Source organism: Mesoplodon mirus, assembly GCF_964341445.2.
Source record: "Mesoplodon mirus genome assembly, chromosome: 4".
Classification (NCBI taxonomy): Eukaryota; Metazoa; Chordata; class Mammalia; order Artiodactyla; family Ziphiidae; genus Mesoplodon; species Mesoplodon mirus.
In genome coordinates this window covers 103,661,362-103,673,487 of record NC_138979.1, presented here as the reverse complement: position 1 = coordinate 103,673,487, position 12,126 = coordinate 103,661,362, and the positions used below count along the sequence as shown (strand labels likewise).

The 12,126-nt window shown below is 45.8% G+C and overlaps 1 protein-coding gene across 2 annotated transcripts in view; it reads left to right on the top strand.

Annotated features, from left to right (window-relative positions):
- The window catches only part of MAPKBP1 (mitogen-activated protein kinase binding protein 1), a 51,754-nt gene that overhangs the window by 14,627 nt on the left and 25,001 nt on the right, over window positions 1-12,126 (top strand). For both annotated transcript variants that reach the window (XM_082618415.1, XM_082618414.1), the window contains exon 3: window positions 9,215-9,306. In XM_082618415.1, coding sequence (XP_082474541.1) covers window positions 9,215-9,306 — 92 coding nt within the window. The remainder of the gene's footprint in view (window positions 1-9,214; window positions 9,307-12,126) is intronic.

The following is a 12,126-nucleotide window of genomic DNA, read 5'->3' as shown; positions in this document are numbered from 1 at the left end:
CTTCATGGTATAGAAAGTAGAACCATAAATCAGCCACGGAAACCAGGAGCAGAGTAGAGAGGCAAGGTCTGTTCTACAGTTTTGGAGTGGCCATTGTGTCTCTTCCTGCCTCTGACCAGATGGCACTTTGGTCTCTGAAGGAGCAGGAGTGAGTGAGCTTGGGCATGATACCCGCTTCCCCCTCCCCCCTCCCAGGGCTGATCACTGGGTCTCTGCCCAGCTGGCTAAGTCTCTGCACAAAGCCTCCTGGCCTTGGCTTCCTCTGTGGCTTTTGCATAAGTGGCAGTTCTCAGAATCTGGTGGAGAATCTGCTTTGTGAGATTAGAGTGTAGTGTGTGGGCAAGAGACAGGCATAGTTATTCTTAACCTGCAGGAAGGGAGGGAAAGGCAGAGAGGGCTCTGCCTCGGACAGTTCTGTGACATGCTTGTTTATAGAAATAGCAAGCCCATAGTTTGGCTGGAATGACTTACAACTCGGGTATTTATAACTTGTATTGAGTGGGGTTAAGAAGTAGAGAAGGGGAGAAGGGGGAAGAAGGAAATGGGTGGCAACAAAACATGGCAACCAAAACAGAGATTGGCTTCCTCCCAGTTGCTGGGGTTTCTTTACCAGTTTGAGATCAGCTGAATCCTAGATGACCCTTGGCCTTTTGTGGCTCTGGCCCCTTAGTTTTCTCTCTCGAGGGAGCAGCTGCTTTCTCGCCACTGCAGACTCCCTGTAGTAGTCCCTCGCACTAAGAAAGCAAGAACAGATTCGAGTCGCGTACGCTGTGGGCTCAGCGAGAAACCCTTCTCTAGCAGTGCTGTTGTCTTATGTGTGTGTTGGCTCCACACACTGGATCTCTCATTGGCTGGTGCCTCTCCTCTAGCTTGTGGGCTGCTCAGGTCTAGGGACTGGAGAGAGAGATACCAGAAGAGTTTAGAAGGCCTTGCTTAGAGTTACTGAGATCATGTGTTTAGGGGGTTGGGACTGCTGGGGACCCTGTGCTATGTTGCAGATGGCTTTGGACTCTGGAGAGTCCATTTCTTGCTTCTTCACTTCTTTTTAGCACTTACATTGACTACCCCATCCTTCTGGGAACTCTCCGCTTCACTGGCTTCCTGGTTCTCCTTCTCCCTTTCTAACTGCCTTGAGCCCTCATCTTCTCCATATTCTAAAAATAGCTACAACCCCATTTCTGTCCTCAGACTCACTCTCTCTTCCCTCTGTCTTCTCCTGCCTCATTGTACTTTCAGTGGTGGTTTTCACCTCCATGTTGTGAATAATTCTTTTTTTAAAAAAATATTTTATTTATTTTTATTATTATTACTGTTTTGGCTGCATCACGTCTTGTTGCGGCACACAGGATCTTTCACTGTGGCACGCAGGCTTCTCTCTAGTTGTGGCGCGCGGGCTTCAGAGTGCGTGGGCTCAGTAGTTGTGGCACGCGGGCTCCCTAGTTGCGGCACACAGGCTCTCAGGTTGTGGTGCGCAGGCTCAGTAGCTGCGGCGCGCAGGCTTAGTTGCCCCATGGCATGTGGAGTCTTAGTTCCCCAACCAGGGATTGAACCCATGTCCCCTGCATTGGAAGATGGATTCTTAACCACTGGACCACCAAGGAAGTTCTGTGAATAATTCTTTTTCTTTCCATAGATTTTTAAAAATTTATTTATTTTATTATTTATTTTATTTTTGGCTGTGTTGGGTATTCATTTGCTGCACTCGGGCTTTTCTCTAGTTGCGGAGAGCGGGGGGCGCTGCTCTTCATTGTGGTGCATGGGCTTCTCATTGCTGCGGCTTCTCTTGTTGCAGAGCACGGGCTCTAGGCGTGCGGGCTTTAGTAGTCGTGGCACACGGGCTCAGTAGTTGTGGCTCATGGGCTCTAGAGTACAGGCTCAGTAGTGGTGGCGCCCTGGCTCAGTTGCTCCGCAGCATGTGGGATCTTCCTGGACCAGGGCTCAAGCCCGTGTCCCCTGCATTGGCAGGCGGATTCTTAACCACTGTGCCGCCAGGAAAGCCCCCGTGAATAATTCTTAACTATCTATTTCTGGTCCTCACCTCTCTTCCAAGCATCAATTCCATGTGTATGTTGCTAAGTTGAATGTTCTGTGGTTCCTACTAAATATTCCTGAAGCGCCTTAGATTCAACATGTCTAAAACCGACATCATCGGTTCCCATCCTTCCCTCCTTTGTCCGGACCCAGGTCCTCTTTCTGATCATGGCAGCATTTCTTTTCATACCACCTCCTTGTTCCCTGTCTCTGAAGTTCAAAATTTGAGTCTTCTTTTTCCTCCAGAGTTGTACAGTGCCCCGTCTTGCCAATTCTATTTGCTTCGTCACTTTTTTCTTTGTCATTATTTCTTTTCTACTCTCTCTATCTTCATGCTGGTCTAGATCCTTATTACCTCTCACCTGAACTGTTGTAATAGCCTCCTAATTGGGCTCCCTGCCTGTGCTATGTGTCTTATATACATCATCACCAAACATAGCTTTGATTGTGTCCCTGGTTCGAAACCCTTCAGTGGCTTCCCAGAGCCTCCAGATGACCCCACTTAGTTTGGCAATCAAGGCCCTGCCCGGTCTGGTTATAGTCTACCTCTCCTGACCTAAGTCTCCTACAAAAGATCCTTGCTTTCACCGTTGCTCACCTACTCTGTTGTTTCCTTCTGTCGAACTCATTCATGCAACTTCTTCTACTGAGAATTCCTTTCTCTGTATTTCCATCTGTCAAAATCCTATCCTCACTGCAAGGACCAGGCCACATTCCATCTAGTCTTCCAGGAAAGCTTCATTGTTTCCGTTTCCTTATCCTGTTCAGAAATCATCTCTCTTCCTCCTTTTTGAGTACTTTATATCTTTCTTATGACCCTCATCACATACTGGATTACTTTGTAGTATGTCATTCATCTTCCCTAATGGATTTTGAGGACCCCCATAGCATCCCAGTGACTTTCAAACATTTTTGAGAACAACTCACAGTAAGGAATACACTTTACATTGTGACCCAGGGTACACACACACACACACACACACCCCCCTGAAATAAAGTTTCACGTTCAGTACTTACCATTACTACATGCCATGAGATCTATTTTTTGTTCTATTTTAGTTATTCATAACTTATTAAATCAATTTCAGATCCCATTAATAGGCTGCAGTCTGCGTGTTGGAAAATACTGTTCTATCTAGTATGAACGAGTAGTTCCGTCTGTCGCCTCTGAGCCACCTGTTTTTTCCATCTACTTTAATGAGAGCCAGAAGAGCTCTTAAACAGTTGGCTTTATTCTTTCCTTCTCTCTTGGGAATAGGCTATTATGAAGTTATCCCTTTATCTCATTACAGTGAGGGATGATTTTGCTTTCCTTCTTTCTCTTAGGAGGATACAGTACTGCCCTGCCTAGTGCATGTTGGGAGGGGTGGGTATTCAAGCCTTCCTTTGCAGTGTGTCTGTAGTAATTCTGCCCTCCTGCAGCCTTGCTTCTGGGGAAAGATGACACTCTCTTTCAGGTTGGTGTAGGCTTTCCCCCATCTCAACACTCTCCACCTGTCCAAGGAAAGGCTGGGTAACAACTCGAGTATTCTCCCTGCTTCTAGGCTGTGTTGCAGATGTGGAGGAGATCACTGCAGAGTACAAAGTGGGTGCCCTCTTCTTAATTCTGAGTTTTCATTGTGCATGATGTTCCTAGAACTGTGGATGTATCAGGCTGCCAGCTGCCTGTAGCAGTTGTGTCCCAACTCACCAGCCAGAATCATTTACCTGGTGTGTCTTTTGGGCTATATTTCATTGGCATTTGGGCCATGAGGATTTGGAACTGAAGTTCCTGTCAGAACTTGGGGCCCCATCCCTGACTTTGAGGACAGCTATTTTCTCATAGGGCCTCTTCCCTGCCTCATTTTCCTCAAATGATGCTTGAGGCCAGAACTCTCATACTAGTGGGCTTGCTTCCTTATGAAGAGAGATGCTGTAGTATACAGGAGGGGCTAGGTTATTGGTTGCCAAGGTGTAGTCACAAAATCCCTGGGGTCCCCAAAACCATTTTAGGTGATCTCTGCGATCCCCTCTTTTCCAATTACATATCCAAATGAGGCCAACTTTTTTTTAATCTTCACCTAGAATAACATATCACAACAGATTGAATACAGATGCAGTTATGAGAATCCAGCCGTTTTCTGTTAAGCCAGACTTTAAAGAGATTTGCGAAAATGTTAAACAGTGCCACTCTTCTCACTAAATTTTTTTGGTTTTGTTTTGGAAACTAGAGTTACTTTTCATAAAAGTGTTAACATGTAATGGGTTTATTATTAGTTTTGAATGAATTAAAGTTATTTAAGTATTTCCATTGTAATTTCTAATATAGTAAATATTGATAGACATAACTTGTATAAACGAAAGCTCTTTGAGGTCCTTGATAAATTCTAAAAGTGTTAAGAAACCAAAGAGTGTAAGAGACCAAAAAGTGTGAAAATTGCTGGGCTAGGTCATGCTGTGGTAACAAATCACCTCAACAGCTCCATAACTTAACAGATAGTTTATTTCTTGCTCATCCTTTTGTTGCAGTGTGGGTCAGCGCAGGCGCTCTGTTCATCAGAGTTACTCAGGGACCCAGGTTGAGGGAGCCCGATCTCGTCCCCTGCTGCCACACGTAGCAGTCAGGAGAAGGGATGTGTGCAGTGGTCCTTGAAAACTTCTGCTGGAAGCAGCGTGTCGAGCATCATAAACGTGCAGCCTTATAAGCTCTTAATGAGAAACCTAAATCAAATAAAAACACAGATTCTTGAGCTCTCTGTACCCCTTCCCCTCACATTGCTGGGTCAACGAGTGTCAACGAAGTGGCTTTAGGATAAAGAGAAGTCAGGGATGTGAACTTTAGAAGGATGTTGCTCATGAGGTGCTGAGCCCCACACCACATCCTGGATCATATTTTTTCTCTCTTTTAAACATTCACTGTGCAATATTTAAGACATACAGTAAAGACGTGGAATAATAGACTGAACCATTGTGTGCCCACTGTCAGCTTAAGAAACAAAATGTTACCGGTACCATTAACCTCCCTTTATGCTTATCCTCATCTGGACGTGGTCTTTCTGTCACAACCAGTTTTATTTTATTTTATTATTATTATTTTTGGCCACATAGCTTGAGGGGTCTTAGTTCCCTCACCAGGGATTGAACCCGGGCCACGGCAGTGAAAACGCCTAACCTCTGGACCTAAGAGTCCTAACCACGGAGCCGTCAGGGAATTCCCACACAACCAGTTTTAGATACTTTGTGGAGAGCAACTTTACTGGCCTGAAATACCCCAGTTTTCTTGTGCTTCCCATCTCTCTCCTTTCACTGTTCCTGAAGCCTCTGCCAGACATTCATTTATTCATCAAATATTTATCAAGTGCCCATTTTGTGCCAGGCACTGTTTAAAGTGCTAGGGATGCATCAGTGAGGGGTAACAACTTAGGCCTTGCCCTCAAGGAGCTCATATTCTGGTAGAGGAGACGGACAGTAAGTATGTGGACAAAGATATAATCAATATTGGGTCACTATCTCACTCTAAGTACAATGAAGAAAAATAAAGCAGGATAAGTTGGGTATAGAGTGATAGCAGTAAAGCCAGTCTGGAAAGCCTTCCCTGTGGAGAAGACCTTTGAGCAAAGACCTGAGTGAATTAGCTGTGTGAGTAGTTGAGGCAAGGGAGTTTTAGTGGGAGGAATAAAAAGCCTATGCAGAGGACCTGAAGCTAGAATCCACTTGAGGTGCTTCAGGCGCCAGGGTGGTTGAGGTGGAGTAAGTGAGGGAGAAGTGTAGGAAACGAGGTCAGAGAGGCAGCCAGAGGCCAGGTGACTTAGGGCCTTCTAAACCGGGGTGAAGAATCTGGATGGGGAGCCGTTGGAGACTTTTGAGCAGCATAATGACATGATCTCCTATATTTCTTGAAAGAATCACTGTGGCCTGCCATGTTGAGAAAAAGAAAAGTCTATTATAGGAAGCAAGGCCTGAAGCAGAGGGAACACATGGGAGTTACAGCCATAGTCCGAGGGAGAGAGAAAAGTTGCTTGAGCTTAGCGGTGCATTGGTAAATGTTTACATGCTCTCTGAGGGGGAGGAAGGGCCCTGATTTGTAGCGTTGTCTGATTTCATGGCGTAAGTGCTCCCGCCATGGTGATTTCAAGCTACCAATGTGCTCTCATTGAATGTGGAGCTGGGAAAAGAGGTGCACAGTCAGCTCTCCTGAGCCAGCGTGAGCCAGCTGCGGCACACAGCTACTTGAACTTGGGCACTTTTAGCCCGGGGCGGGTTTGCAAGGGGGTGTCCAGGTTTGTCTCCATTTCTTAGGGTAGATGGAAGCAGTACCACCTTTTTGGAAAGAAGTAATATGGAGAGGGTTATGAAAGGGAGAGAGTCAGTTTATAAAGTCCATCGTGCAGCAGCCTTGCAGGACAAGCCTAGACATTGAAGGCCTTGCAGGAGCTCTGGACTCTCAGATCCTTTGAAAGTGGAGCTCAGCCCCAAACCTCCCTGCAAATAGGAAGCTGGTTTGAGTTAGAACACAAAATAAAACCCAGCTGATGCCCCTGAATGTTTTTCCCCTGCTCTTCCCCCTCCACAGAGTCAAAGGAAACTGCCTTTTTTTCCCTTGGATAGCTGCTCAGAAATCCAGAGGAAGCCAAAAACCGTAATCCTTTGAAAATCATCCAAGTTTTGAGCCCAGGCAAACTCCTGTCTGTGGGGTTTCCTAGCCCGGATGTCTGCTCCACTGTGGAGAGTCCTAGGAGGAAAGTGACAGACACAAAGATGCCAGGGACCAGAGATGAATCCCATGCCCAGCGGGGAGAGATGGTCCTTAGCAGGGTTTCTCAAACTGCAGCTTCCAGTCCACTTGTAGGTCACGAAATCAATAAAGTGGGCCATGACCAGAATTATTTTTTTAATGAAATAGAATATAATAGAAATTGGAGTTTATCTCATGCAATGAGAGTAAGTATTTTTCTGTGAAACTTTTATTTCAGTTTTATGAGCATGTATGTTTATACTGGATCAAGATATAAAATGTGTCTCTTACGATGGGTTGTGGTCAAAAACGTTTGATAAACACTGATCTTTCGGGTCTGAGTAACTCACATCTCCTTCCTGCTTTAGATTGCTGTCGAAAACTCCAAGCTAGGTCCAGAATTAATTCTCCGTGGAACTGGATCATCTACCCACAAAACACCTACCCAAATTCCTGTCAGAGAGAAGGCAAACTGAGAACCCACAGACTGATCTGATTCTTTGGGACCAAAGCTGAAGCATAAGGGAGGGATTGATGCAAATATGAATCCAAAGGATTTGCCTGAAATCAGATTAGCTTGAAGAGAACAGAAGTTGAGTTGGCCTTTTAGCTCAGTGCTTGCTTTGGTGACCTTTCTCATCTATGTGGGTAATGTTGGCCTCGGGCTCCTCTTTCTCTCTTCTCTGCAGTAGGCAGTTGGTGCAGCAGGAATGTTCCTGAGTACCCCTCCCTCGGGGATAGCCAGAGGCACAGTGCCAGGATAGGGTGTGGTGCCCTGAACTGAGTATCTCCCGGACTTCTCCAGGGTTACTTTGTGCTCTCCAGTTAGTGTGCAGTGCTCAGCCCTTTCAGAAAGGTGACTGGGTGCCAGAGAAGGGGGAGGGGGTCATTAAGCTGAGAAAAAGTACGGAAAGAGGCATAAGTTAGGGCAGAATATCAAGAATGTATAGAGTAGGCTAAAGTTAGTTTATCCCCCACTAGGTTTAGTGCCTCAGAAAGGCCCAAGGGTAGCTGGCAAGTTTGGTGCGTGCCAGGTGGTTGTGGGTAGGTGTGGTGCCCTGGAACTAAACTGCCTCTGTCAGTGAGTAGACACATGTTGGAATTCCTGGTCCACATCCCCAAGAAGCACAGAAGACTCTTGGGGACCTTCCAGGGTAATAGCTTTAACTACAACACCCCAGGGGACTTATTTTGGTCTCTGGCCACCTCAGGGCATTTCTTTCCAACCTAATTCAAACTAAAATGGTCCTTGGAGATAAGAATTTAAACAGGCCCTCTAGAAGCACTTGGAATTCTCCAGTTGGGAGAGTAAGACAGAAGGAGAGATCCTAAAACTACCGTAATTGACTATGGGCTTCCCCTCTCTAGATACCGGCCTGGACTAGGAGCAGACCACAGTGCCACTGATATGAACACCCCTGAAGTGTTTCTGGTTCACATCGCCCTCTTAAGGCCCCCAAGACTCTCTTAGCAGAGTACACTCTAGCCTGTTTACATGGCCATTCTACATTCAGAAGCCCCTCTGTCTGAGCCAGCGAAGACCGAGGACATCCCTGAGGAGGGCCAGTGCAGGGAGTCCAGACAGTGCTAGAGGAAACTGGACCAGGAGTGACATGCAAGACATTTTATAGCAGTGGGTGAGGGAGTGATGAGGTTACAGGGCAGTCTGAATCTTACATGGGATCATCTAGCAGAAAGATCAGGGAGCTAATTTGAGGTTAGTCCAGTGTGTCCCAGGGCCTGCAGACAGTGTGGGGTAACAACAGTGATGAAGAGAGTGATGGTGAATGTCTCCCATGGCCATGTCCTCTCAGAATCTCTGAGCACTTTACGTATGTTTCCCTTTCATCTCTGTGGGAGTTGTGGCTTAATAATAATAATTAGAGTACTCTGAGCTTCTGTGCTTTGCAAAACACAGCATTAAGCCATGTCTCTGCCTACTAGACTTGGAGTCTGTTTGAACTGGCAGACATCTGATGGAGGGGAAGAGTGTGATGGAATGCATAGATCAGGGATATTATGAGTCACCTAATTGATACCTAACATTCTTCTGGCTCTTGGAGATCAGAGTGGCCTTTGTTTCATGCCTGCCAGGGTAAGAAGATCAGTGACCTCTCCTGAGTCTCATACACCCAAGAGGCCAGTCTGGGGACCCAAGACTTTATCTTGTAAATGGAGCCTTCCTGGATCGGGAGAGTTCTTGTCCCTCTGTGGCCATGAGCTGAGTTTTAACCATTTCATTTTCTTTTCCATGGGCCTAGCAGTTTGATCACTGTTAAAAGCTGGCGATGTATACTGGCTTTTTCCCATGTGATCAGGGGGCCTATGGCCAGATCAGGACCTGGATAAGTCAGAAGACAGGGCCATCAGGAAACAGTCAGCATGGAAGAAGGTCCCGGCTACCTTCAACTCCTCCTTCCCAGCCCCACTCCATCCATAACATAATACTTCTCTGTCTTGCTCCAACAGGTGACCTTGGAGAAGGTGCTTGGAATAACAGTGTCTGGAGGCAGAGGACTTGCCTGTGATCCCCGATCGGGTTTAGTTGCCTACCCAGCTGGGTAAGTGTCTTGGAAGTGGTCTTATTGCATGGAAGTTTATAGCTATGCTAAACCAGTTGGAGTGGGCAGGGGTTTTCTGGTATCTTCTGGGAGATACATCCAGGTTAATGTTTTGGTGCCATTTTTATAAATGAGATACGGGGCCACATAAAGGCTCTTTGTTGACTGTTGTCTATGTTGCCATCGTGTCCTGCTTTTTGACCGCCCACACCCACCCACGCATACAGATTCACACTTTGTATTCACACAGCTCCCAACACCATCTTCAATATCTTTAATATCTACCTTTTAGTCATTTTTATTTTTATTTTATTTTTTAAAATTAAAAAAATTATTTTATTCTGGAATATAGTTGATTTACAATGTTGTGCTAGTTTCAGGTGTACAGCAAAGTGATTTAGTTATACATATATCTATTCTTTTTCAGATTCTTTCCCCATATAAGTTATTACAGTGTATTGAGTAGAGTTCCCTGTGCTATACAGTAGGTCCTTGTTGATTACCTATTTTATATATAGTAGTATGCGTATGTTAATCCCAACCTCCTAATCTATCCCTCTCCCACTTTTCCCCTTTGGTAACCGTAAGTTGGTTTTCTAAGTCTGTGAGTCTGTTTCTGCTTTATAAACAAGTTCATTTGTATAGTTTTTTAGATTCCATGTATAAGTCATGTCATATGATATTTGTCTTTCTCTGTCTGACTTACTTCACTTAGTATAATAATCTCTAGGTCCATCCATGTTGCTGCAAATGGCATTATTTCATTCTTTTTAATGGCTGTGTAATATTCCATTGTATATATGCACACAGCTCCCAACACCATCTTCAGTATCTTTAATATCTACCTTTTAGTTGTTTTTAAAGACAGCTTTATTGAGATGTAAGTCACATACCACGCAATTCACCCATTTAATATGTACAATTCAGGGACTTCCCTGGCAGTCCAGTGGTTAAGACTTCGCCTGCCAATGCAGGGGGTATGGGTTTGATCCCTGGTTGGGGAGCTAAGATCCCACGTGCCTCATGGCCAAAAATCCAAAGCATTAAAAAAAAAAAAAAAAAGAAAAAGAAAGAGGGCTTCCCTGGTGGCACAGTGGTTGAGAGTCCGCCTGCCAATGCAGGGGACATGGGTTCGTGCCCCGGTCTGGGAGGATCCCACATGCCACGGAGTGGCTAGGCCCGTGAGCCATGGCCGCTGAGCCTGCGCGTCCGGAGCCTGTGCTCCGCAACGGGAGAGGCCACAACAGTGAGAGGCCCGTGTACTGCAAAAAAAAAAAAAAAGCAATGTTGTAATATGTGCAATTCATTGGGTTTTAGTGTATCCACAGAGTTGTGCAGCCATCACTACAATCAATTTTAGAACATTTTCATCACCCCAAAAAGAAACCCCACACCCATTAACAGTCACTCTCTATTTCCCCCCAAGGCTCCCAGCTATTTTCTGTCTCTATATATTTGCCTGTTCTGAACATTTTATATAAATGGAATCATATTTTTTGTGAGTGGCTTTTTTCACTTAGCATAGTGTTTTCAAGGTTCATAACATGTCGTACTGGGTATCAGTACTTCATTCCTTTCTATGGCCGAGTAACATTCCATTGTATGCATATACCACATTTTCTCTGTTAATCAGTTGATGGGCATTCTGGTTGTTTTCACTTTTTGGCTGTTATGGATAATGCTTCTCAGAACATTTGACTACTCTTGTCACGTTGAGAGATGTCAGTGCCCTGGAAGAGAGGAAGGGTTCCAGTGCTGGTGTTCTTCTTTCCCTTGCAGCCTTTTCACTCCTCTCCTCCTACTGATGAGAAACCCCCAACCATAGTTGCTTGAAGCTTCTGCAGAAGTGTTTCTTTTGGAGGCTTGGGGCTTCTCCTGCTTCTGGTTCTCTTTCTCTGTCTGTTCTCTCTGGTTCCCCGTTCCTTGCTGCTGGGCACAGGAAAGTGAAACTGGGAAGGCCACTGCTCCGCCTCTTTCCCCACCATCAACTGGGAATGCCGAGTTCCCTAGTGTGATTTGTCACAGCAACTCCTGTAGTTTTTGTATCAGATATACGATTTTTTTTTTAGTTTTATCATCCCTACCTCTATCAAGAACCTTTTCTGTGTCAGGCACTTTGTTAAGCACTTTACAGGAATTATTTTATTTAATACTCAGAGCAACCCTGTGAGGTTGGAACTGTTTTCATCCCATATTTTAGAGGAGGGAAACTAAGATTCAAAGAGGGTAAGCAGTTTGCTCTAGGTCACACAGCTAGTACGTGTCTGTATTGGGACTCCAACCCAAGAAGTCTGACTGCAGAGCTCTTACTCTAAAGTGGCATGAGGTGGAGGGAGACCAGACTTGCTGCTTATTTTTAAAAGCTGCTTTTCCCCTAAGCTGTTTACCTGCTCTTTGAATGAGAAGAGCCAATTTACGGGCAGCTCAGTCTATGCCAGGGACCCTTCTGCCCCTAGGTTCTGGAGTCTGTCTCTTCTGAGTGGCCCTTTGGCATTTGACGTCTGTGGTAGAGGACTGTGGAAGCTGCAGTGACTTTACCCTGAAGAGGCTGAGCTGGCCTCCTTCTCCCCCTCCAGAAGGAAGTTGATGAATGATCTCTGTTGCTGGATACCCTGTGCAGTCTGCCTCCGGGGAATTCCACTCATGCCTGCCTCGGCCCGGGAAAGCCAGGTTCCTTCTTGTTGGAGGTGGGACTGGGGCTGGATGTGGGATGGGCCGGAAAGGCCTGGGCTGCTGCTCTGTGCGTGCTGAGTCCTGTGTCCCTGCTCTGGGGAGTGTGGAACCCTGGTCCCTCTCTTCCCCATCCGCCCCAGACCCCAG